This window comes from Arvicanthis niloticus, chromosome 19, assembly GCF_011762505.2.
Source record: "Arvicanthis niloticus isolate mArvNil1 chromosome 19, mArvNil1.pat.X, whole genome shotgun sequence".
NCBI classification, from domain to species: Eukaryota; Metazoa; Chordata; class Mammalia; order Rodentia; family Muridae; genus Arvicanthis; species Arvicanthis niloticus.
Genome location: NC_047676.1, coordinates 21319899 through 21345578, shown reverse-complemented (window position 1 = coordinate 21345578; position 25680 = coordinate 21319899). Strand labels below are relative to the sequence as shown.

Genomic DNA, 25680 nt, shown 5'->3' with positions numbered 1-25680 from the left:
GAAGGAAAAAGGAAGTTACACGAAGAAGCAACCCAAGTGTCTAAGGTTTTTCCTCCCATGACAGTGGTGTCTGCCTCCCAGAATTCACTCATAGCCTCATGGGGTATGCCCTATGATCAGTTGACTAAAGAAATGAAGAATAAGGCCATCCATAAGTGGACAACTATAGCTCATTTCTGAAAAATTTCTGAAGGACACTGGAGAGAAGAAATTTCATAGTGGGCAAAACTGGCAATACACATGGCCATAAATTTTGTTTGAATGGAGAACTGCCCAGATGTGTGATTGTTCATTATCCATGGGCTTTGGCCAATAGATTTATACTGGATAGTCAGATATTTGGAAACAGCAGGACTAGAAAATTGATGAGAAAGAGAAAGTAGTGTACGGATAAATTTTTCCAAATGGTTGAAAAATACTTGGGTCTATGTAATTGTTCAGTAAAAGATGTCGTTAGCAGAGAAGGACTTCAAACTCAGCTAGTTGAGATGACCTGTTTTGTGGACAATTACCATCTTCATGATCTCCTTTATAGTCTTGTGACCTACAAAGATGCTTATATAAACACAAAAATAGGTCTCTGGCTCAGCTCCAGCATCTGTGTCCTCACCTTCCAGGCAATGTCAAGGGTGAGCTCCCACTCATGGCATGAGTCTCAAGCTGGACTAGTTATTAGTTAAACACTACTAGTTATTAGTTACCCAAGATTTCCAAGGACCAGCCTTGGCTTGCAGAAGGGTTCTGAGAAAATGGTGTGTGGGAGCAATGAAAAGAACTAGAAGTCAAATCATGGGTCCAAGCTGATGACCTATGTTCTGCTTGATACAGCTTTTCCAGTGTGATTCTGTGTTCACCTTTCCCTCTAGAGATCTGTCTGTCTATATCCTGTTTGCTTGTTATTCTAAGAGATCTCTGTTCATGTCTGCTTGCTTGAATCATTTCTCCAAGCAGTTCTTTCTTTTTATCCTGAAAACTCTCTGGATAGCTCATCTCTTGCTGGTCATTAGTCCAGTCTTATTTTACATATCAATCCAGTAATTTACTCCAGGTTTCCTTTTGATTATCTTAAGAATCAGCATCCCAACACCCCAGCCCTTTAACTCTTAAAAGACAGCAAGCACACATTTTCTTTTAACATTGCAAAAGAGTTCAGAGATCAGTCTGCCTTTGTTAAACACAAATGATAAGCTACTTGGGTGGGACCCTGCTGTGAAATTCCACCTTTTCCACTACACCTGAGCCTGGCCTGGGTTCTGTCCTCTGCAGATCTTGCACTCAGACATCCATTTGCCTTTGTAAGCACAAGCAAAAACTTAGCTGGGTAGGATCTGCAATCACCACTCCCTAAATCTTTTTCTTTATCACCACTCCCTGAATCTCTTTCTCTCCTTCCTTAGTAGTTGTCTAATGAGTTGGCTCACAGCCCAGCTGCTTTTCCTTTAGATTCCTGAAGCCCCTCATAGAATTCATATTGCATTCTTAGTTTCTGCATATTCGATAAATTATATATTTTCAAACCCTTGTGTTTAGAGTTCTTTTACATAGGCTTAAGGCCTGTCCTGAAGATCCCAATGCTTATCATTTTGCTGAGACATATCCACACCCTTGACTCCTGGACTCCTGTGGCTTCTGATTATCATGAAGTCATTGACCCTTAACAGTGAGATATTACAAAGAAGGAAAGAGTCCTCCATTGCTTGTACTGGTTCCAGCAAATATGTACATTATTACACAAACAAGCCTTATGCCCACCGCAGCCATCAACACTCTTGGAGGGTCACACTGGGTAGCAGAATCCAAGTTACTCTGTCCCCACCAAAGCCATGCTGGCCTTGGCACAAGATCATTCTGTAGCAGGATAAATTGTAGTTTGAAAGTTATGTGGCTAGGGGGTTAGCTCAGTCCCTCCATTGGAATTCTTTTCTGCTTACAGAAGATGGGTGGTTCAGTCTTCATAGTCTCCATTTCTAGGAGTCTTGCCTAGGGTCACTCTCATATATTTCTGGGCGTTTCCTTTGCACCAGGATTCTAGCTCATCCCAGAAATGCTCCTCTCTATTCCAGTTGTCTTTGCCAGTGCTCTCTCCCTCCATCATCCCCCAAACTGATGCCCCCTGTTCCCATCCTCTGCCTTTCTCCTGACTCTCTACGACCCGCCATGTTTATTCGATTTCCCTTTAACTTTGACATTTATCTCTCCTCCTACTTGAGAATGTTTTCTTATTTAGCTCCTCTGGTTCTGTAGATTGTAGCATGGTTATACTTAAAAGCTAATATCCACTTATATATGAGTACATACAATGTTTTTTTTCTCTGAGTCTGGGTTACCTCACTCAGTATGATCCTTTCTAGTTCCATCCATTTGCCTGTAAATTTCATAACATCGTTGTCGTTAACAGTGAAGTAACACACCATTGTGCAAATATACCATATTTTCTTTATGCATTCTTTGGTTGAGGGACACCTAAGTTGTTTCTAGTTTCTGGCTAATATACATAAAACGGCTATGAACATAGTTGAGTAAGTTTTCTTGTTGTATGCTGACATGTCCTTTGCATATATGACCATTTTTATAGCAAGTAAAAAATATTTTATGCTCTACCCAGTCGTTATCAATTAAATTTTCACCTTTCTATTAAATACTGTTTTTCAGTAAAATACCATAGCTTTCTGCTATATTCTAAAATGATTGACTCATTATTTATACAGTTATACTGTTAATGATGCTTTCCAATCTCTAAATGTCTTCATACATTTTCTATATTAACAATGCACTATAAGTAATGCATTATTCATGAACTTTGTAATTTTGAATATTTGTAAATATATTTTCTAAATATAGTAACTTCTGAGGATAAAATTTCAAAGGGATGTTTCTGCTTAAAAGACGGACAATAGAGTGTGCATGATATATTTGTAAGTTTCCAGTTCTTGTCAAAACTCTGGATTTTTTGCAGGGAGGGGGGTGGAGATTCAGATGTTGTTTCTAAATCCTAAATCCTCCAGAATTACGATGTTCTTTCAACTATATCACCCAACCTGCCAACAAATAAAACGAGTAAACAGATAGCAGCAAAAATCTATGGAAATGAAAAACGTAATGAGACCTTCTTTAGATCTGCAGTGAACAGGGAGAAAAATCAGCAACAAATCAACAAAGATTAATAAAATAAATCTGAACCCCAAAACAGAGAGAATAAAATTAGCATCAGAAACACATTCTGAAGAACAGTTGAGGAACTATTTTATACCCACAACCCAGCACTTATTTTCTTAAATACATGTGCTACTGGCCATATGAATTTATTGTCACAGTTAGCAGATGCTGCCATCTCTGCTTCACCTCATTAGTTATTCTGGATTTCTCAATTTCTAAGGTTGGTTATAATTTTATGCATTTTTGTAAGAACATCTTGTTGCAATCCACACCTATTTTATGTTCAGCATTTTTAAAGTTCAATGATTTTTTTTTTAATAGAAGAAATTCAGTTGCTTTCAATTAAAAGTAAGAGGTAAAACAAACTTATTGGCAAGGGATTGAGTTAAGCTTCAGTAAAGGTTGCACGTTCCAACTTGAGCTGTACCAAATCCATGAGAAGATCAATACACAGAAGGTGTCCCAGATTTCTTCTTTTACTATGTTGTGAAAAAAAAAAATCTAGCCAGATGTGGTGATTGAAGCTTTAATCCTGAGACTATAGGTGACTATAGCGTGAGATAACTAAGATGAAGTCATTTTGGACTGTATAGCATATACATTGTGGAGTCCAAGGATGCCCCAAAACCCAGTCTATCTGAAAACAATAATGCTGTTCAGAAAATAAAACTATTATTTCATGTAAATTATTTTTATTATTTTCTGTGAAGCTATAAGTTATTTCACTAAATAGTCAACATCCGTTTCAACCATAAGCATAATGGTTTTACCTGTACACAGTTGAGAGAAACAAATTTCTGCAAAGAATTAGCCTATGAAGCAAAAGCAGAAAGACATAGTCTGCCTACACTGACCTACACTATCTAGATAAAATGAGGTAGAATTTGACATAGTGACACAACCACTAACTGTCATGTCTATAATTGGGTCCTCTATGTATTGTGTATTGAAAACCACACAAGATTTTATTAATGTGGTTAATGTTTGATTGTACAACATAAAATGAAAACCAGAATTTTTTGAGCACAGTGTCTACAGTTGCATTATGCTGTGTACATTTTGATTTTTATGTCACCCATATGAAAGTATACTTTCTATTCAGGTACCATTCCCACAGAAGCTTTGTAGTCTGTTTCAGACAGTTGTTCAAAATTCAATGAAGTCAAATCAATAAAATACTGTTGATTTTATAAACCATTTTCCATGACACAGAAATAAATTCTTTCAGTGTTAAGTGTTTAATGCATTTTTCCTGGTCATTTGTGGTATTCAGTGTATTTATTATTAATTGGTAACTCAGAATGTTCTAATTCTGTGTTGAAAATAGAACTTGGCTGCTATGTAAAAAGAATATTATATTTGGGCTTTGACAATTCATGGGACATCATTTTCGCTGAGGGGAATATCTAAAAATACAGCAGGGAGTTTGCACTGTTAATGATAAAAAGTGAGCTTATTACCAAATTGTCAAAATGATTCTCCTCTGTGCATTCATAACCTGAAAAGCATGTCCACTGAAGGGTAAACAGAAGAAGAGGCCTGGCAGGCAGAGTTCTGGCCTGCTCAGAACTACTTTTGGTCCCCTATAAGGTACAAGTGATCCAGTCTGTGACTTTTATATTAGAACTATTGTTTTTCATCGGAGAGTCCTTTTATTAGTCTCTATTAAAAAGATAATGCATACAAAAGTCTTTTTTTTTTCATGGCCATCATTACAAGTAGGGGGAAAAACATCACAAGATCATTTTAGAAATAATCAGACAATGGCTAACTACTGGCCTTTCCCACCAAGGAAGGGACAAATATCTGGAAAACATTGTAAATTGTGTTTTATTCTATACGAATATATTGTTTATATCATTTTGATTTAACTTACCAGACCTCACAGCTAAGTTTTATTTTTATCTTTCAAGTTAATTTTAATAACACTTGATAAAATTAAGGAAGACACAGAATTTGAAATAAAAACATCCAGGCAGTGGTGGCGCACGCCTTTAATCCCAGCACTTGGGAGGCAGAGGCAGGTGGATTTCTGAGTTCAAGGCCAGCCTGGTCTACAGAGTGAGTTCCAGGACAGCTAGGGCTACACAGAGAAACCCTGTCTCAAAAAAAAATTAAAAAAAAAAAAAAAAAAAGAAAGAAAGAAAGAAATGAAGGAAGGAAATAAAACCAGCACATTGTTAGATAATGTTATCACCCATTTAGCCATACTTTGAAAGTTCATATTGATGATTGAGATGATCTATTCAATAATTAGGAGTAACATCTCATAGATATAGAGATAATACCAGAACCTGGGAGATCAGCGTTAGTAAGATGGGAATTTTATGGTGTGCCTCAGCTACACAGAGAGTTCATTGGAAATTCAGGCTCCCTGTGATTCTGTCTGCAAGCCACACTAAAACAACAACAAATAAACAAAGGAGTAAATAAATATGCAGCTATGTAATTATTTTTTAGCCTTTTTCATTCTCAGATATAGGTGCTCATATTTCTCAGAGTCTCAAAAACTGTAATGTAGCAACACTGAAAACACTGAAAAAAATCGCCTTTTGAGTTAGAGTCAAAATTGACAAGTACTCCATACATTGCATTAAACTGGTAAAAGTAAATCCACGAACTGACTTTACAGGGACAAGAAATGTCTTGATAGTTGAGAACACTGCCTCTCCAGAGGACCTGGGTTCTGTTCTCAGCATCAACCTAGCAGCTTTTAATCTTCTCTAGCTCCTGTTCCAGGGGATCCACACTTCTCTTTTGGCTCCAAATTGCCACATATGCATGCAGTGCATTAGCATGCATGCACACAAAACAAAAATTGTCCTTAAAAGACCTGAAATTCTCTTTTTTCTCCTTTTTTTCCTTTTTTCAATCTCTCTCTCTTTTTTAAATTGGGTATTATATTTACCTTTCAGATTTTATCCCCTTACCCCACTTCCTCCCACCACCCAGAAACCTCCTATCCCATCCCCCCTCCTCATGCTTCTATGAGACAGTGCCTGCACCTACCCCCCACCCCCACTATGCCCTCCCCACCCTCTCATTACCCCCCAACCCCCAATCTGTGTTCTTTTTTTATGGGACCAAGAAACTCCTATCCCACCTATGCCCGAGAAGGCCATCCTCCCCTACATATACTGCTGGAGTCATGGGTCCCTCCCTATGTGCTCCCAGGCTGGTGGTTTAGACCCTGGGGGGCTCTGATTGGTTGGTATTGTTGCTCTCCTCCTGGGGTCACAAACCCTTTCTGTTCCTTCAGTCTTCTCACTAAGTTCTCCATTGGGAAACCCTTGATCCTATCAGTGGTTAACTGTGAGCATAGTCCTCTGAATGGAGGCAGACGTTCACGTGTCTCCACCAGTCAAAGATAGTTTATATATCTAGGTCGGGTATTGGGTTACACTTCTGATTGAGCATTATCAAACTTATAAAGTTTTTGATAAACATTTAAAAAAATTGTATAAAAGCAAAAAGGAAAAGGGGCAAGGGATAGGGGTTTTCTAGGGAGTAGAAATGGGGGAAGGGGATGGCATCTGAAATGCAAATAAAATATAAAATAAAAATAAAAAAATAAACTGAAAAAAAAAAAGACCTGAAATTACACTCAGTTTCCAACACACTTTATATATCCTATAGCAATACCCAAGATCACAATGCTGGGTTCACTGTCTGTAGGAAAAATAAATGTTAGATGACATCTGGGGTACATACAAAAAATATACCTCAATAAGTAATTTCAATAATTTTAAAGCAAAGGCAAGAATACTTGGTTTCAATAGATAGCCTGGTGAGTGAGTATCCTCGGCTACCTGACACCCTGTCTGAAAACAAATACCCAAACAAGAAGATAAAACTTCAATACACACACACACACACACACACACACACACACACACACACACACACAGAAGAGAGAGAGAGAGAGAGAGAGAGAGAGAGAGAGAGAGAGAACAACAAAAATAGCTACAATAAAATATACAGTATTTGTAATCTCCCTAATTTAGCAGATTGCAACAGCCTTTTGGAAGACACATAGAAAAATAAGTAGTGTCCTAGGTGACAGTGAGATCCATTTTTCTCCTTTGGTGAGCTTCCTTTTTCTGTCTGCTCTACAAGGAAGTTCAATGTACTCATTGTTACTGGCCTTCACCTTTAATATGACTGTTTATTCTGGAACTAGTTTAATAATGGGCTATGAAAAATAAAGAAATCAAGAAGCACTTAATACTTTAAGGTTTACACAATCACCCATTATACTCATGTAATGTCTCTAAACACACTCACAAACATGACAGTCACAAGGGAACAGCTAGGGCCTCAAATTGTTTCCATAATGAATCCATTTGGATAAAACAAAAACAAACAAGCAAACAAACCCAAGAAACTAACCATCTTACAACTCCCATTTTTGTCAGATCAATTTAAGAATTTCTCGTAACTTTAGGAGATGGAGAGTGATATGTTTAATTTTAGAGAAGACTGAAGTTACAAGTCTCTTTCCTGTCAGATACTCTGTGGACCGGCATACTGATATGGACCGAGTTTTCAGTATTCACTCGGAAAATGGCTCTATCTTCACTCTGAAACCCCTAGATCGGGAATCATCTCCTTGGCATAACATCACTGTTACCGCCACAGAGATAAGTAAGTTGTAGGTGTATCTGTGTTTCACCAAATTAATAAATAACTGACAATAATATACTGTTGTGAAATTGTTGCAATATTGGCAACATCTAAGAAAGTAAATGAGTCAGAGGCTGCTAGTATTTATTGGGAATTTTTATTTAAAGATTAACAAATAATTAATTTGAAAAGTTTTGTATTCTTTTATGTGTAGTTATGGATTTGAATTTCACCTAGCCTGATAAAAATTATGCATGAGCTTATGGTCACTTTCTATTTTACTTAGTTTTTCTCCATTGTATTTTCCCCTTTTAATATGTCTTAATTTTTATACAAAGTAATAAAGTTAAGATACTTCTTATCCATCCGAATGGGCTAGAGACTTCAGGTTATGGGTCAGCCACTAAGTTACTGATGATGATTGTAGTTTTAAGGCTTCCTTCATGCATGGCCCTGAAACCTCACATGAAGTTTTTATTGCAGATAACCCAAAACAAAGTAGCCAAATTCCTGTCTTCATCAGAATTCTTGATATAAATGATCATGCTCCGGAATTTGCCATGTACTATGAAACATTTGTTTGTGAAAATGCAAAGTCTGGCCAGGTAACTCTATTACATTTATAAACATGTATCTTTAGGAAGACAGGAATCACTGTTTCACTTGCCTGACATTTGCTGTACTGTTCTTACATTCCTTTCATTACGTTCACCGAAGTGCTCACAGTGATCTTCAAAATTTAAGTTCCTAAAATGATTTTTCTCATGACTATAGAAAAATAAATAAATTTAGAGCATCCACAAAAGCATTCATATAGAGCTATATATGATTTTGAGTTACATTTACTAATATATGAAGAATAAAATATTTCAGTATTAAACAGTTGTAATTGTGGTTTTTTCATGTTTTGCTATATTAAGGAATTCAGAAGAATAGTGATCTAAATGTTTTCTGTGATTTAATTTTTTTGGTTTAAATTTAAAATTTAAAATATTTCTCAATAAGACAGTTAAAAATATGTGGGTATTGATATTAATCCTCTTATATTTTATTTCTTATTTTTGATTTCTGGAGATGTACATGTTTTGTTTAATTTTTTTTCTAATAAACAAGACCCTAATAAAGTACAAATAAAATAGGTTGAAACATCAGGACTTAGCAATGGCATTATATTAATTGAGTTAACAAGTTTTCCTTAAAAAAGGATGGTCATCAGAAAGTAGGAAATGATGCACTGAAGGACCCCATACATTTCTCTTCAGAGAGAATTTTTAGTCTTAAGTGTTAACTTATATAAAACTTTATTAGATCCATTAACGTGGTTTTCTGAAAAAGATATATAAGTTGACATTTTTAATTAAATAAAAATGTAAATTGAGAATGACATGACCCCCATAAAATGTACCTATTTAAAAAACAATCATGAATTAACAGGTATTGTTTCTATTTTTCAGGATTTAATTAATGGATGTGTTTTGGTTTCAGTTGATTCAAACTATAAGTGTCATGGACAAAGACGATCCTCCCCGAGGACACAAGTTCTTCTTTGAGCCAGTGCCAGAATTTCCTCTAAACCCAAACTTCACAATTGTAGACAATAAAGGTAAACAACATTTATAAAACTATACAATATATATTTTTTTTTCAAGAAGAAGAATTGAAATTGAATATGAAGCAGGGTGTGGTACCTTTTGTCGCCCCAGTACCTTGGAAGTGATCTCAGAAACAACAAGAGTAAGTTCAATTGTTTACATCAGTGCGGTCGAAGATAGCTTGGGCTACATGATACTATAGATCAAAAAACAAAACAAACAAAAAACAGAGAAAGTAAGACTGTGAGGAAGGGATCAAAGAAGAAAGAAAGGGGAGAAGGAGGGAGGGAAGAAATGAAGATTTTTCCCTAATAATTTATTTTTCCTCTTCAGATAATACGGCAGGAATTGTAACTCGAAAAGATGGGTACAGCCGCAACAAAATGAACACCTACCTACTGCCAGTTTTAATCTTTGACAATGATTATCCTATTCAAAGCAGCACCGGCACACTCACGATCCGTGTATGCGCGTGTGATAACCAAGGGAACATGCAGTCCTGCAATGCGGAGGCCCTGATGCTTGCTGCAGGCCTGAGCACAGGGGCGCTCATCGCAATTCTCCTTTGTGTCGTCATCCTGCTTAGTAAGCTGCACATCTCTCTGTTTGCTTCTCCTCTCCCCACAGTCTTTTCCATCGCCCAGGGACTGCATATGAAACTGCACACGCTTAACATTTTACTAAAATTATTGTGAATGAGAAAAACTATGTCACCCTTATCTTTGTGTGTGTGTGTGTGTGTGTGTGTGTGTGTGTGTGTGAAATGAATAGCTGTGCAAGGCTTTAAAGAAAAAGATATAATAACGCGGGGCTGGAGAGATGGCTCAGTGATTTGCTCTTCCAAAGGTACTGAGTTCAATTCCCATCAACCGCATGATGGCTCACAATTAACTGTAATGGGATCTAATGCCCTCTGCTAGTATGACAGAAAAGACCAACATTGTACTCACATAAAACAAATCTTTAAAAAAATTATAATAACACAAGTGCTACACTCATGGATCTAATGACCTTTGATGTAATCATTAATGTAATCCTACCAAATCTGTTCAAGTAGCCAAATCTGTTTAAGTAGGCAATAGTTAAATAATACATCAAGTGGAAGCAGGTGGAAGCCTTTCCTTGTGTGTTTGCATGTCTGTGTGTACTGGTGGAGATGTCACAACTAACATGCAATAATATGCTCAGGCCTGAGGTTAGCAGGCCTGTCTTGATCCATTACTTTCCAAGTTGTGTATTCACACTGAAATTCTCACCAAACCTGGAGTTCACAGACTTGTGAGACTTGCTGGTTAGTAGCTCTCTGGGAACCTCCCATCTCAAATTCCTACACTGGAATTACGGGACTGTATTATCATGTCTGGCCTCATATGTGTCTTCTGAGCATCAAAACCCATGGTCTCATTCTTCTGAAACAAGCTGTGTCCCCAACTCCTGAAGGATGTTTCTAAAATGCATTTACTGGCCAGTTAAGGGATGTTTCTCCCTTAAATCTCTATTCTAAACTCAAAACCAAGAATGTTTCGAGACTGAAAACATCTTTGCTGATAATATAAAGTATATGGGAATATATCAGGCATTAATATAACCACCTTAAGATAGATTCTTCAGAAAACTATTATGAGACACATACAAAGCAAACCAACAAACACACGACAGTGTCCCTTGGAGAGAGTTCTCACAGATGGTACGCTCAGTGCTTTCCAATCATGTTTCTGTTAGCACACATTTTACCTAAGCCTGCACTAACACAGCAAGGATTTAATTCAATTAAACAGTTGTTTCACTGTAAACCATGCCAAAACTTATTTCTATAAAATATTCATCCAAAATACTTACACTTAGGGCAGGAGAGCTGGCCAAGTTTATGATCTAATACTCATGTATCCTAGATTCTTTTCGCTATAAATCACTTCAAGCTCTCTGGATAAAATCATTTTGGCCGGATATTACTGTAGAATTTTACTAGGAGCTTGTCAAAGGGGAATGTAAAATATTTGTTTTGGTTAGCATCATCTGGCTATTTAGAAAGGGGCAGGGGTACACACTTAAGACACCATTACTGTCTGATTGGCAACTCCTTTAAAATTGACTGTGGAACTGAAATCTAGGGCAGGGATTTTGTAAATTTGATCATAGAGACACTTCTGGCACTGTAGCGAATTGTATGAGTTTAATTATCATAATATCATCATTGAGAAGAATCTTTTATTTTGGAGCTCAGGAACAAAAGATTTTAGCAGTAAGAGGCTCTAAGTTTAATACTAAATTCTATGAAAAACAAAAATAAGTAATAAAAATCAGTAATAATAAAGCAATGAATAGTAAAATAGTGTATGACCAAACTAAAGAAATTTCATAAAGTTTAAAAATACCTGTCAAATGACAATGTAAAATGTGTCTATGATTTTGTTTTGTTTATGTATACTGCTCCAGTAATTAGAACTATAATGAGTAAATAATAAATTCTAAACATACATTGGTGAAAATACTGATGCCTTTTCCAAATACCCTGAATTGTATTGCCATATACCAAATATTTATTTTCTGCCCATTAAATGAAGTAGGTATTTCTTAGCTATCAGAACAGAGAGCAAAATAGACACAAATGTCTCTAAGATCCACTTAATTGAACTATTACAAATTCATATCTAGGGAAGCTTTCAGATACGTTTACTTATCTAGTATTTATGAACAACATATAGAAGGCAAAAAAAATCCTCTCATTTAATTTTACATTGCAAAATAATTCCATTTATTGTTCATTACCCATGCTCAGTGAATGTTAAAAATATTTCAGTCTTAATTTTATATTCTTTTACTGAAATATATAGTTTTACATATTTCAAAACAGGAGTGTTTCATTTATTTTTAATACCTTCTAGATGAACGTGAATAAAGGGCAAATCTGCTAAACTCTTTTTTTGGAGGACTTTATTTGAGATTAACAATGGGCCTGGAGATGTAATTCAGTGATAGATTGCTTTTTAACAGGCCCAAACCCAACACTAAAAAGAAACATAGTATCATCCAATAATGTTAAATCAGAGTTCAACAAAAGCAATGGAAAGTTTGGAACAATTTTTTTTCTTATTTTCAATGAATTATGCTTTTTGTCTGTCTTCTATTCTGTCCTTTGAGACAATATCTCAGTGAGCAGCCCAGGCTTACTGCTCCGGGGTCTAAAATGCTGGAATTACAAACATGCATAATCAAGACTGCCTCAAAAATAATTTTGGCAGAACATTAGATTTTCTATAATAAATGAAATACAGTTTTCCAGTTTCTCTCCTGTTTAAATAAATTTGTGAGATTTTTCCTGATTTAATTATTTTTTCTTATTTAATATTTTTAACAATATATTTTATCATATTCTGATCTATTAATTTGTCTTTTGAATAAATGAGATGATGGCATGATTTCTAGCATATATTTATTGATTTGGAGATCATACTGACACTTTAATATTCATGCATTTTATAGGAGTTGAGGAGCTGATTCAGTTGGTAAAATATTTTTCATACAAAACACAGATTAGAAACATAGATTTAGAAATCTGATACCCAGGGAAAATGCTGAGTGTGCATATCTTTAGCCTTAACTACTCTAAAGGAAATAGTGAGGAGGGGGACAGGCAAAAGCTTGAAGAACAGCCAGTGTAATCAGAGAGACCCCCGACTCACTAAACAGTGTAAACAGTTACTAAGAAAGACCCTCAGTGTTAACCTGCAGACCACACACACACACACATACAAGAAGAGAGAGAAAGAGAGAGAGAGAGAGAGAGAGAGAGAGAGAGAGAGAGACAAAGAGACAGAACAGAGAGAGACAGAGACAGAGAGAATTAAACATGCATTTAACCATCCTATTGAATTATTAGGAAAATATGTTTGTTAAATATATGCATTAAGTTTAACTGCTATAATGAGAATAGAGCAATTTTAATAAATGTGGAAGTACTTAATTACATCCATAGAAGAGAACACAAATAATAAAATAGAAAATAGGCAAATAATATAAAAATTTAAGTTTAGTCCCAAATTTGAGTATATCTTTGTTAGTTATGTTGGGATACAATAAAAAATATTTTAGTGAGTACAAGTTAAACGACTAGAAGTTTGAAAATTATATTCAGGTCTTAGAGTGGCATTTCATATTTTTCAGAAAACATTGATGACCATACCAGTAGAGAAATTTAAATAAGCCTTGGTGCAATATTTAATAAGACAAAATCAGTGTTTATATATTCATATATATTATTTAATTCTGTATATATAGTGTGTATGCATAATAAATATATATAATAAATGTATTTTATATTCATCTTTATGAGACATTATTTGCATACATAACACCAAAGTTTTACTATTCAAGTGAAATTCACTTTGATGACTACTGAACCATTAGTAATTTCTTAAACTTGAGGTAAATATATATTTGGTGAGGATAACATTTCAGTCAATTTTACTTAACCTGATATAGTAATTATATATTTTTCAATGCCAGTCTATAGTCTTCGGAATGTAAATTAGTAACAATTTAAGAGCGTCATTTCTTTAATTTCTTACATTTTTATTTTAGTTTTTAATTTATCTCAAATGCTGCTACGTGTCTCTCTATCGTTCCAACTGGATAGTTACCCCATTTCTCCAGATGAGTACCCAAGCTTCATATATGTTATAATTACGCTTATTAACTCTAATCATGAAATCTCACTATCTCTTAATTTCTTATCAATAGCTCTAATTGTGCTCTTTGCTGCATTGAAGAGGCAACGGAAAAAAGAGCCTCTGATCATATCAAAGGATGACGTCCGGGACAATATTGTGACCTATAACGACGAAGGTGGTGGAGAGGAGGATACCCAGGCTTTTGACATCGGGACATTAAGGAACCCGGAAGCAAGAGAAGACAGTAAACTTAGAAGAGATGTCATGCCTGAAACTATTTTTCAGATAAGAAGGACTGTACCTCTCTGGGAAAATATTGACGTACAAGATTTTATCCACCGGAGATTGAAAGAAAACGACTCAGACCCAAGTGCACCACCGTACGACTCCCTGGCTACTTATGCCTATGAGGGAAATGATTCTGTAGCCAATTCTCTCAGCTCCTTAGAATCTCTCACAGCTGATTGTAACCAGGATTATGATTACCTTAGCGACTGGGGGCCTCGGTTCAAAAAACTTGCAGAAATGTATGGGGGTGATGACAGTGACCGGGACTGAGTCCTGTACAACTTGATTAATGTTAGTAAAAATACTGTCTTTGATACCAGATTGAGTGGCCTGTGTTATCCCTTTTTCTAAACAATACATAAGTGTTGTCCTAGTAAGGGTTTGCTTAATCAGTAAGTTTCCGTGAATGAGTATGAATGATATAGATTTTAAAACAGTAATAATAACCTGTTCACCCTCTTTGCCTAATAAGCTTGGAAAAAATATATCACATTAATAATCAATAAAAAATCTTGAAAGGCTTTTTGTGCCTTGTCTTAGTATAGGAACTTTATAAATGTTTTCTTAACTGTCAGTCACATATACTATGAAACTAAACATTGTGCAACTGCTTTGTAAATTAATATGAAAAAAAAATATACCTAATGAAATAGGAGTGACTATTACTGCCATATTTATTCAGTGGAAAGATGTCTTTGTGTTAATTCATTCATATTTTTATAAATGTATATTTATATTTTTGTATTTTTATGAAATAAACTAATATTTATAAAAATAAATTTCATTTTATTTACTTCCCCGGAGCAGTTGATATCACGACAGAAGTGTTTTTTATCTCTCTGAGAGTAAAACACGATTTACTCAGGGAAAAGCAGTTGAGCAGTCACTGCAGAGGCCATCGATGTACAGTGAGATATGACTAGGGGTGGGATGTGGTATGAATTCTTGATTTTTCTGTTTCAATATGTAAATGTGGACAAATGCTTATTGAACTACTAATGTCTACTCATGGATAGAACATGAAATCAATTTGAAATATAAATTATTATATATGTGGTTGTGGACAATAAACTAAGTTTTTGCAAGATTTACCAAACAATGCATTGTATTTGAATAAATGAAGTGTAAGCCATACGTTTTTAAAATAAGAAAAAGCCCCAAATATCAATAATTTTATAAATAATTGTTTTAAATGAGACATGGCAATTATGAATGTGTGTGTGTCTGTGTGTCTGTATGTGTATGAGTGTATGTATATATGTGAGTATCTTGTGTGTGTGTGTCTGTGTGTGTATGAGTGTATGTATATATGTGAGTGTGTGTGTGTGTGTGTGTGTGTGCTTGTGTGTACAATTAGTTAGAAAGTTCATTGGATGTTTTCTAGATTCCTGGCAATTTATTGAAAATGTATACTGATCTCTACAGTTTTAAACTACCCAAAGCCCCAGGAGTGAGAAGGCAAATTAAATAAAAACTCAAACCCCTAAGAAACTGTTACCAATTGATACATGCAGGGAAAAAAAAAATGCAGTGTCACTGGGCATACTGATGACATTCCAGAGCAAGCCTCTTGTCCAGGATAATAAGATAGCTAAAATTAATTCATGTATTTTGTATGCTTCTGGTTTTGTTTTGATCTATTTGCTTTGATGCCCTTTATCTTGATAATTTTGAAGTTCCCTTTGTCTTCTTTCTGTTTTTCTAAGGGAATGATAAGAAAATGAAGTTTGGTGAATTGGGAGGTCGGAAGGGTCTGAGAGAATTGGAGGAGGTGAAGAGTATGATCAAAATATTTTGAATTAATAAAATTAAATTAAAATTTATGTTGACAAGCATCAATATTTGTTTTTATTAATAGTTTTTTCAAGAAAACTGAAGTTCATAGAAATCGAGACCATGTTTGAAAGCGCTAAAGACAAGAAGTGGCAGTAAGCTTTTTTAGGAATGATTACATTGGAACTGTCTGTAAAGTGGAAGACAGGCATTTTAAAGCCTGTGGTGAAGAGAGGAGATGAACCGGTACATTTCTCTAGATAGGAAAGACTACCAAGCTGATGCTGTTCCTGCCTTCTCTGGAGTATGGATCCCAAATAACAAGTCATGGAGCAGTTGTACTGCTTTTCCATGCCAAGAATTGCACACCTTCTTGAGTTAGTCACAATTTCATTAACAAAGTCATAGTTCATATGGGTCAAATTCAATTTTGGCTAGTTTGTGACTAGGAGATTTTAGGTATCAAATATTTGCAATATTATAAGAAAGGCACTTACCTGTTATTATGTTGTTATTTTTGGAAGGTTTTAAAGAGTGACTCATTGTATCAGAAAGAGATAATGTCTATTAAGTATTGAATATAATGAAAGACATTATAATTGAACTTTTAAAAATATTTGAAATCTTTCTACTCATTAGATAGGTTCAGAAACAGAAAACTGTTTTTATTTTAGGTTAGAAAATTTCACTTTTATTTGAGTGTGTATTTCCCCATTATTAGACATCTTCCAGGATGCATCAGACAAAAACTAGAGAAGTGTGCTTGAGTAACACATCATAATAAAGAAAGCAATTTAATCTGTAATTCTGCAATTAGAGGACTAAGTGGTGTGTAAACAGTATTTCATGTGTTTTCTTGGCTGAAGGTCATAGCTTTTTAAAGGAGAGCTCATGATGTGGGGCAGAGAAGTGAGGCAGAGAGGGGGCAGAGATGGAAGAACTGGAAGTTATTTGGCTTGCTGAGGATTACCAGCCTCTAGCATCAATTTAAAAACGAACAAATAATTTTCTTCAATTTTCAGACTATAACATAGTTAGATATTTTTTCTGCTACCTTTCCTTCATTCAATCCTCTCCGTATACCCTTCCTAATTCTTTTTTCAAATTCAGGGCACTTTAAAATTTTTATACGTTGCCTGTACCATGGACTGCCTGCTGTGGACCCTACTTGCCCTTGGGGGTTAGAGATGAGGTGTCTAGGAATCAATGACTTAGACTCAAGCAGCAGGTGAAGAGGCCACAGTAAGCTTATATAAACCTTGCTATAAGTCTGTTTATTAATCCTTGGGGGACCCTTGTTACCCTCCATCCATGCCCCATTGGTGTCAAGCAAACATCTCTTCCAAGCAGCAGTTCCCAATTGGCTGGTATTATTTGCATCACCAATCCTTAGTCTCTTAGGCTGTCTTCAATTAGATCCTCATGCAGGAATTGCCTTCTCTTGGCAGCCCCTGACATTTATGCAGAGGTAGCCACCACCATTCCTCCTACAGTTATACACATGCTACACATGTACACACATATAAATACACATTTCTAAGTACATAAAAACATTTTACTTAGTCTTATAATAATGTTACTTACATGTGTGCTTTTGGGCTGAAAGAAAGCACAGGAGTTCTCAAACATCCACAAAGAACTCCAGGCATGGAAGAAGTGATGAAGTGAGCAGGAGAAATAGTCTTCTTTAGGGAGGACTATGACAATTATCTAACACCAAATTTTTAAGCCTCAATACAACATTTTTTTAAGTGTTGTGCAAGGGAGTTAAACTAAAGTCCTTGTGTAGATTATGCACATGTTCTACCACAAGTTACATTTCCATTCTGATACAATACATGTTTAAATTGATTTTGTGTAGAGTGCATATAATTAACATTTGGAATAAAATAGTGAAGATTTATCTAGGTATCTTTTCTTGAACATGAAATTGCCAAGTATTCTGGAGTACAGACTCTAACCTCTTTTTTTTCAAATTGAAATCTTGTGTTGCTCTGTAGAAGGAGCTAAGATAGGAGGAGTAAAGAAAGAAAGAGGAGGAGTAAAGAGAGGAAAAGGAAGAGGAGGAGGTAGGGAGAGCAGAGATGTAGGAGCAATGGAGAGCCATGCAGGTATGGAGAGCAGTCATGGGTAATAACTTTTATTTAGGTTAGCTAATTGGGAAACAACTCTCTTTGTATGGGCATATTGTTATTGAACATTAATATATAAAGCATTAGAGTCTTATTTTCTTATTGGGCTCTCATAGATGGCAAGATGGTCTGGTCAATGCCCAGCCTTGCAGAGACAGCATGGAGGGTTGGCAGAGCCATCTCCCATGCTGGCATCTCATGAGTGGCAGGGCTGGTGTTTCTGGCTGGCAGTTTCTAGCTGCAGCGCACACGTGGCCTCTAGCCACAGAACATGGCAGCTGAGCTAGGCAGAGCTGCCCACAGCTTAGATAGTCGGCATGACTGGCGGCCATTTTTAAATAATTAATTCAACATTGCTCATGTGGAATCTCCAAGTTACCATACCTACCTACGTCTTTGTTTATATTTTAGATGATATATGGAATATAAAAATTCAATTTTTTCATATATATATTCTTATTTCATCGCTAATTATCTCAACAGGTATTTCACTAATCATTTGATATTTTCACTCAGAGCTTTTGGAATTAACACATCTCTATTTGATTAGATGAATTTCATTCCACACTACCAAATAGTAAATTGCTCTCTTAATAGAAGTACCAGCTAATTAATAATATTTCTATACTAATTTTGTGAACTATAAGCCTGAGAAAACTTGTACTTTCTTCATTCTGCTTTCTCTCATAAGTAATATTTTAGCATATATTTTGAATCACCAGTGTTTGAATCACAGGGACTTCACATTATTTCATCTGATACAACCAAAGTCTAAAATTTTTACCTAAATTACTTACTTTCAACATTCTCATGGTTTTTCAATTCCACCTTTACCACTTAATTCCTTCAAAACATGATGTTAATTCATTTTCTTCATTTTTATCTTTGGATAGTTCTCAGAGTTGAATTTGTTTGTTGAAATATTACAATTTTATTTTGGCAGTGACTGACTTTATAAAGGCCTCTAAGAACCTACAAGTTGGATTTCTATCAATATTCTGGTCTTTCTTCTAGTTCCTTTTTTTAATAGAGAAAAAATTAGTAAATATCAAATCTTCTATACAATGATAATGTAATACTGAAATTGTGAGATTTTAAATTTTTTTTTCTCAAAAAGCTCAATGATTTCTTTTTTCTGGGATATGTGGAGAAAGAATTAAGCATTCATGTGACCAGTCCAGATTTAGTTGACACTAATGTCTAAACGGTTGTTCACATTTCATCTCTAAAGTAAGGTAGATTGTAAACTGCTTGTCTCTCTGAATTTCAGTACAGATTTCATGAGACAATTTATAGGAATATCAAATATTTCATGTGCAAACTCAAAATAGTTCTACATTGGAATTTTTTGTTTTGTTTTGTTTTGTTCAGCTTTACGTCAGTGCACTTATATTGAGGATACAGCAAACATTACTATTTGGCAGTGTGGAATGAAATTCATCTAATCAAATAAAAATGTGTTAATTCTAAAAGCTCTGAGTGAAAATGTCAAATTATTAGTGGGATACCTGTTGAGATAATTAGAGATGAAATAAGAATACATATATCTGAGAAATTTGAATTTTTATATTCCATATATCATCTTTCCTAATTTCTTTGAAAAATAAAATATTTTTTAGTAAAATTTGTTTCTTCTTTAACTCTAACTGAGTTGTCTTTGAGAAAGATTATCAGCTTTGTGGTTGATTTTCCACTTGCTAAAAATCTATCAAAAAGATTCTAATTTGTAAGGAGAAAGAGATGTTTATTAAAGGCTGTAGGATCAGGAAAAAATTCATACTTCTTAGCTGTCTAAGCCCAAACTCTCAGAGCTAGCCAACTCAGGTGACTTTGTTGTAAACAGCTGTCCTGTACAAATGAACAAAAGGCTTGTCTACCTCCTTTGCTTCCTTCCTTTTGGCTACTGTGAAGCAGAATGAGGTGAACTGCAGTCTCCACAAAATTGCTGAGGTGTAGTTGGAGGATAGGCCTCAGTTGGCTGGTAAATCTGCCCAGTGTATGTCTGTTGTCATGTCTGCAGGGACAAATCCACCTTCCTGCGAGTAGTCACAGGCAGCATATTGCTTGCTGTAGGATCCTCTACTTTCTCCATTGTCATAGGACTGCTGAAATTGCTGGTCAATGCTGTAACTTGTCTGGTAGAAATGGTTGTTTAAGTTATCAAAACCTGACAGTGCAAACTATCTAATGCTTCTGCAGCTGCAGCTCCAGGAGCCTCTGGTAACTCTCCCAAACTCAGTTCCAGACCTGGCAGTAGCCACAGGCCAAGGAACTGCTTCCGGGGCACACACATTGTGCAGGCCTTTCTTCTATTACCTTAATCTTTTTTCGTTACATATTCTGGTATCTTTCTATTTCTTCAGAAATGCCATTCATATTCCTATTGAATGAATGAGTTACTTTACTTGTAATAATGTTTTACAAGGTCTCTGTGAAAGTAATTGACCTTCCCTTCATATCTTATGTCCAAAATCACTTCCTTAGTGAGGGCTTTGATGATAAACTATTTAAAACTGCAACTTCAGTAACTTATTTCTCTTTTCCAATTTCAAAATAAATATATGCTACACCATTCAAGATACTGTATAAAATATTTAAATTTAGTTTTTTTCCTTTGTCTTCTAAAATGCTTAAATAATCTCAGCAAAATATTCCTTATTTTTTCTTTAAAACATAATAAGACCTTGATTATTTTCCCATGTCTTTTTGAAAAGTAACAAATATTTGATAAAGTTAGATAAAGTCCTCAATATTTAAAAGAGATCATTAATTATATTATATTTATTATATTATATTAATTTTATTTGGTCGTATATTATAAATTCATGTAGTATTATAAACAAAACATCTTTGATCCCCAAAGAGAGAAATATTACCATTTATGAAAATTTACTCACTTCTGAAACTGAAAATTTCATCTAAGCTGTGACAGACAAGGACCCTTTCATCTATGATATAAGATCTTAATGTGATTTTGCAGTTTTTGGCTCAAGGATTCCAAATACTATCTCAAAAAATATTAGCACAAAAAAGGAAGTGTCTTTCATTTTCCAACTCTAACAGTGATCTTATCTGTCTATAGACCATTATGTGTTTCATACATAAGAAGATAGGATCTGCCTTAGTTAGGGTTTTACTACTGTGAACAGACACTGTGAACAAGCCAACTCTTATAAGGACAAGATTTAATTGGGGCTGGCTTACAGGTTCAGAAATTCAGTCCATTACCATCAAGACAGGAGCAAGGCAGTGCCTGGAAAAGCATGGCACAGGAGGAGCTGAGAATTCAACATTTTGTTCCAAATGCAAACAGAAGACTGGTTTCCAGGCAGCTAGGATGAGGGTCTTTTTTTTATTATTATTATTGGATATTTGATTTACATTTCAGATGTGATCTCCTTTTCCCATCCCCCCACCGAGGAACCTATTCCACTCCGCCTCCTCCTGTTTCTATGACAATGTGTCTTCACTCAACACCCCCCCACTCCCACCTCCCCACCATCAAATTTCCCCACACTGGGTGTTTAGCTTTCATAGGACCAAGGACTTCCTGTCCCACTTATGCCCAACAAGGCCAGCCTCTTCTACATATACAGCTGGAACCATGGATCCCTCCCTATGTGCTCTCAGGCTGGTGGTTTAGACCCTGGGAGCTCTGGTTGGTTGGTATTGTTGTTCTCCCCATGGGGCCACAAACCCTTTTCAGCTCCTTAAGCCCATGCCCACAATGACAAACTTCCTCCAAAAAGGCCATACCTACTCCAATAGGGCCACACCCGCAAATAGTGCCACTCCCTGGGTAAATCATATTCAAACCATCACAGGCTCCAAAAAAGTGAAACAAACTTTACGATTTAAATAATAACTATTAATCCTAATATATGTGAACTGGAGACACAAGTTCTTTAAAACGAGGTCATAAATACCACAGAGTGAAATTCCACCTCAACTAATATTTTGTCTTTGTTTAACAGAATCATGTGAGCTTATATACAGAAACAAAATACTAATAAATTCACCCTTATTGTTAGCATGAAAAATAAATCAAAGTACAGGAATCAATGTTTGTAAATTTTATTGAAAAATTAAGCACATTTTCCTTGTACTATATCGTACTCAAGATAATTTTATAAGGTTTTGCTATTTCTCTATGATTTTTTTTAGAGTTTTTAAATGTCTAAATATGTAAATAAAATATTGAAAAACATTTTAAACATAGTATTACATATTTTCATGAATAATAAATATGAAGTTTTCTTATATTTAATGTTAAGATAAGGAAATTTGCATATAGTCCTTGATACTAAATCATATGCTCTGGTTCTATTTAGTACTCTTAAAGATTCTAAAGATAATGGTATTAAAACCTTGGTTGCAAAGCTAAAGCTTTTTCCTTCTCTCTCTCTTTATCTCAAAACATTGTCTGACAGACCAAGCCTTTGTTAATCCTAAGCATGTGCTGAACTATTGAGTAAACAGCCAGGCTGTAATAGTCTGTGTTACTGACACTTAATAAACTATCTAGCTCATATTACATGCCTTACTATGGCATGTTTAATTTATTTAAGTTTTTAATGCATACTATATAACTTTAGCCTAATTGCTTAAATGATATTAACTCTCAGTAAGTAGTAAGAAAAAAGGATCCAGATGATATAGCGAGTGGCTCTAATATGTAACTATGATCATGGACTTAGGACATGGAACATTTCTTTAGGTGATTCTTAGCCATTAGAAGACTCTTTTGTTGGGAATTCTCTGTTTATCTTTGTACCCTATCTTTAACTGGGTTATTTGGATGGTTGGTGTCTAACTTCTTCACGTCTTTATATTTCTCTCCATTTAATTTAATATTGGCCATTGATTTGTTGTATATTGTCTTTATTGTGTTTGGTTATGCAACTTGTATGTCAGATCCCTCCAGACTTTTAACATAAAGCGTTGTTGGATATTGTCAAAAAGATTTCTGGCTTCTAAAGAAATGATGATCTTTTTTTTTTTTTTTCTTTCAGTTCATTTTTATGGAAGATTATATTGAAGGATTTTCATATATTGAATCACCCTGCACTCGTGGCATCAGGCCTGGTTTTGATCATAGTGGATAATGTCTTTTTTTGTGTTCTTGGATTCAGTTTTTGAGTATTATATTGAGTATATTTGCATCAACATTCATAGATGACATTTGCTTGAAATTCTCTTTCTTTGTTGAGTCTTTGTGTTGTTTAGGTATCAGAGTGATTATGGCCTCCTAGAGTGACTTTGGCAATGTTCTTTTTGTTACTGTTTTGTGGAATAGTTCAAGAAGTATTAGCTCTTCTTTGAAAAGTCAGGTAGAATTCTGTACTAAAACCATCTGACCCAAAACTTTCTTTGGTTGGGAGACTTAATGACTGCTTCTATATATTTTTAGAAGTCAAAGGACTATTCACATAGTATACGTGGTCTTGAATTAGCTTTAGTAATTGGTATACGTCTAGAAAATCTTCGGTTGCATTTACGTTTTTCAATTTTGTAGCGTATAGGCTTTTGAAGTAAGACTTAGTAAGTCTTTGAAATTCCTCAGTGTCTGTTGTTCTGTCTTCGTTTTCATTTCTGATTTTGTTAATTTGGTTACTGCCTCTCTGCCTTTTTGTTAGTTTGAATCAGGGTTTGTCTATCTTACTTGTATTCTCAAATAACCAATCCTTGGTTTTGTTCTCCTTGTTTCTAATGAATTAGTTTCATCCCTGAGAATGATTATTTCTTGTCATCTGCTCCTCCTTGGGATGTTTGCTTCCTAATTTTTCCTAGTGCCTTTAGATGAACTTTTAATTCATTAATATGAGAAATGACTAATTTCTTTATGAGGGCATTTAGTGCTATGAATCTCTGTCTTTCATATGTCTTTCATAGTCTCCCATAAGTTTGGGTATGTTGTGCCTTCATTTTCATTGAATTCTAGAAAATATTTAATTTCTTTCTTATTTCTTTTCTGACCAAATGTTCATTGACTAAAGAATTGTTCAGTTTCCATGAATAGGTAGGCTTTCTGTTTTTTTTTTTTTTCTCCTGTTGAAATCTAGCTTTAATCCATGGTGATCTGATAAGATTTGTGGGATTATTTCCATCTTCTTGTATCTGTGGAGCCTTGATTTGTGACCAGTAATGTGGTCAATTTGGGAGACAGTTCTGTAACATACTGAGAAGAAATTATACTATTTTGTGATTGGGTGAAATGTTCTATTGATATCTATTAGATTTATTTGAGTCATAATCTCTGCTAGTTTTGTTATTTCTCTGTTTAGTTTCTGTTTCAGTGACCTGTTGGGTAGTGAGAGTAGAGTGTTGAAGCATCCCACTATTAATGTGTGTGATTGCATGTATGTTTTCAGTTTTGGTAATGTTTCTTTTATGAATGTGTGCGTGCTTGCATATGGGGCATAGATGTTTATAATTGAGATGTCATTTTGGTGAATATTTACCTTTGGTAAATTTAAAGTGTTTTTTTTTTCCCTGACTCTTTTGACTGCATTCAGTTGAAAGTTTATGTCATTTGATATTACCATTGCTACTACTTTTTTTCTTGGGTCTGTTTGTCTGGAAAACATTTTATATTGAGGTAATGACTCTTTTTGTTACTGAGCTATATTTCTTGTATACAATAGATGCTAGATTCTGTTTATGCATTCATTCTACTAAGATTTATGTTTTTACTGGGGAATTGAGTTCATTGATGTTGAAAGATATTAGTGATCAATAATTTTCATTGTTATTTTGATGATGGTGTCTTGGTAGTGTGTGTATATTTCTCTTCTATTGGTATGAATGGTGTAAAATTATGTATTTATGTGTATTCTTGAACATAGTTAGCCTCATTGAGTTTGAGTTTTCCTACTAGTATCCTCTGTAGAGCTGGGTTAGTAGCTCTACAGAGCTCTACATATTGCTTAAAATTAGTTTTGTCATGGGGTATCATAGTTTCTTCATCTATGGTGACTGAAAGTTTGCTGAGTATTGTAGTCTTGATTGATATCTGTGGTCTCTTAGGGCATGCAGGACCTCTGAGAAGGCCCTTCTAGCTTTTAGAGTATCAGTTGAAAAACTGAGTGTAATTCTGATAGGCCCACCTTTAAATGCTCCTTGGCTTTTGTCCATTGAAGCTTTTAAAATTCTTTGTTCTATATGTTTTGTGTTTTGATTATTATGTTGCATGAGGATTTTCTTTTTCAGTCCTATTTTCTCGTGGTTCAGTAAATTTTTTTTCTATATCTATATATATATGTCTTTCTTTAGGCTAGGAAATTTTTCTTCTATGATTTTGTTGAAGATGTTTTCTGGATCTTTGCTCTGGAATCTTCTGCTTTTGCTATCCCCATTAGTCATAGGTTTGTTCTTTTCATAGTGGCCCAAATTTTCTGAATGTTTTGTGTTATGAACTTTTTAGATTTTGAATTTTCCTTAACCAAT

General features: G+C 34.9%; 1 protein-coding gene across 1 annotated transcript in view; it reads left to right on the top strand.

The window, feature by feature from the left end:
- Positions 1-16103, top strand: part of Cdh9 (cadherin 9) — a 123135-nt gene extending 107032 nt beyond the window's left edge. The window contains exons 8-12 of the mRNA XM_034523669.2: positions 7664-7800; positions 8263-8384; positions 9265-9382; positions 9705-9956; positions 14112-16103. Of these exons, the coding sequence (XP_034379560.1) occupies positions 7664-7800; positions 8263-8384; positions 9265-9382; positions 9705-9956; positions 14112-14599 (1117 nt within the window). The 3' untranslated portion in view covers positions 14600-16103. The remainder of the gene's footprint in view (positions 1-7663; positions 7801-8262; positions 8385-9264; positions 9383-9704; positions 9957-14111) is intronic.
- Positions 16104-25680: the final 9577 nt, after the last annotated feature.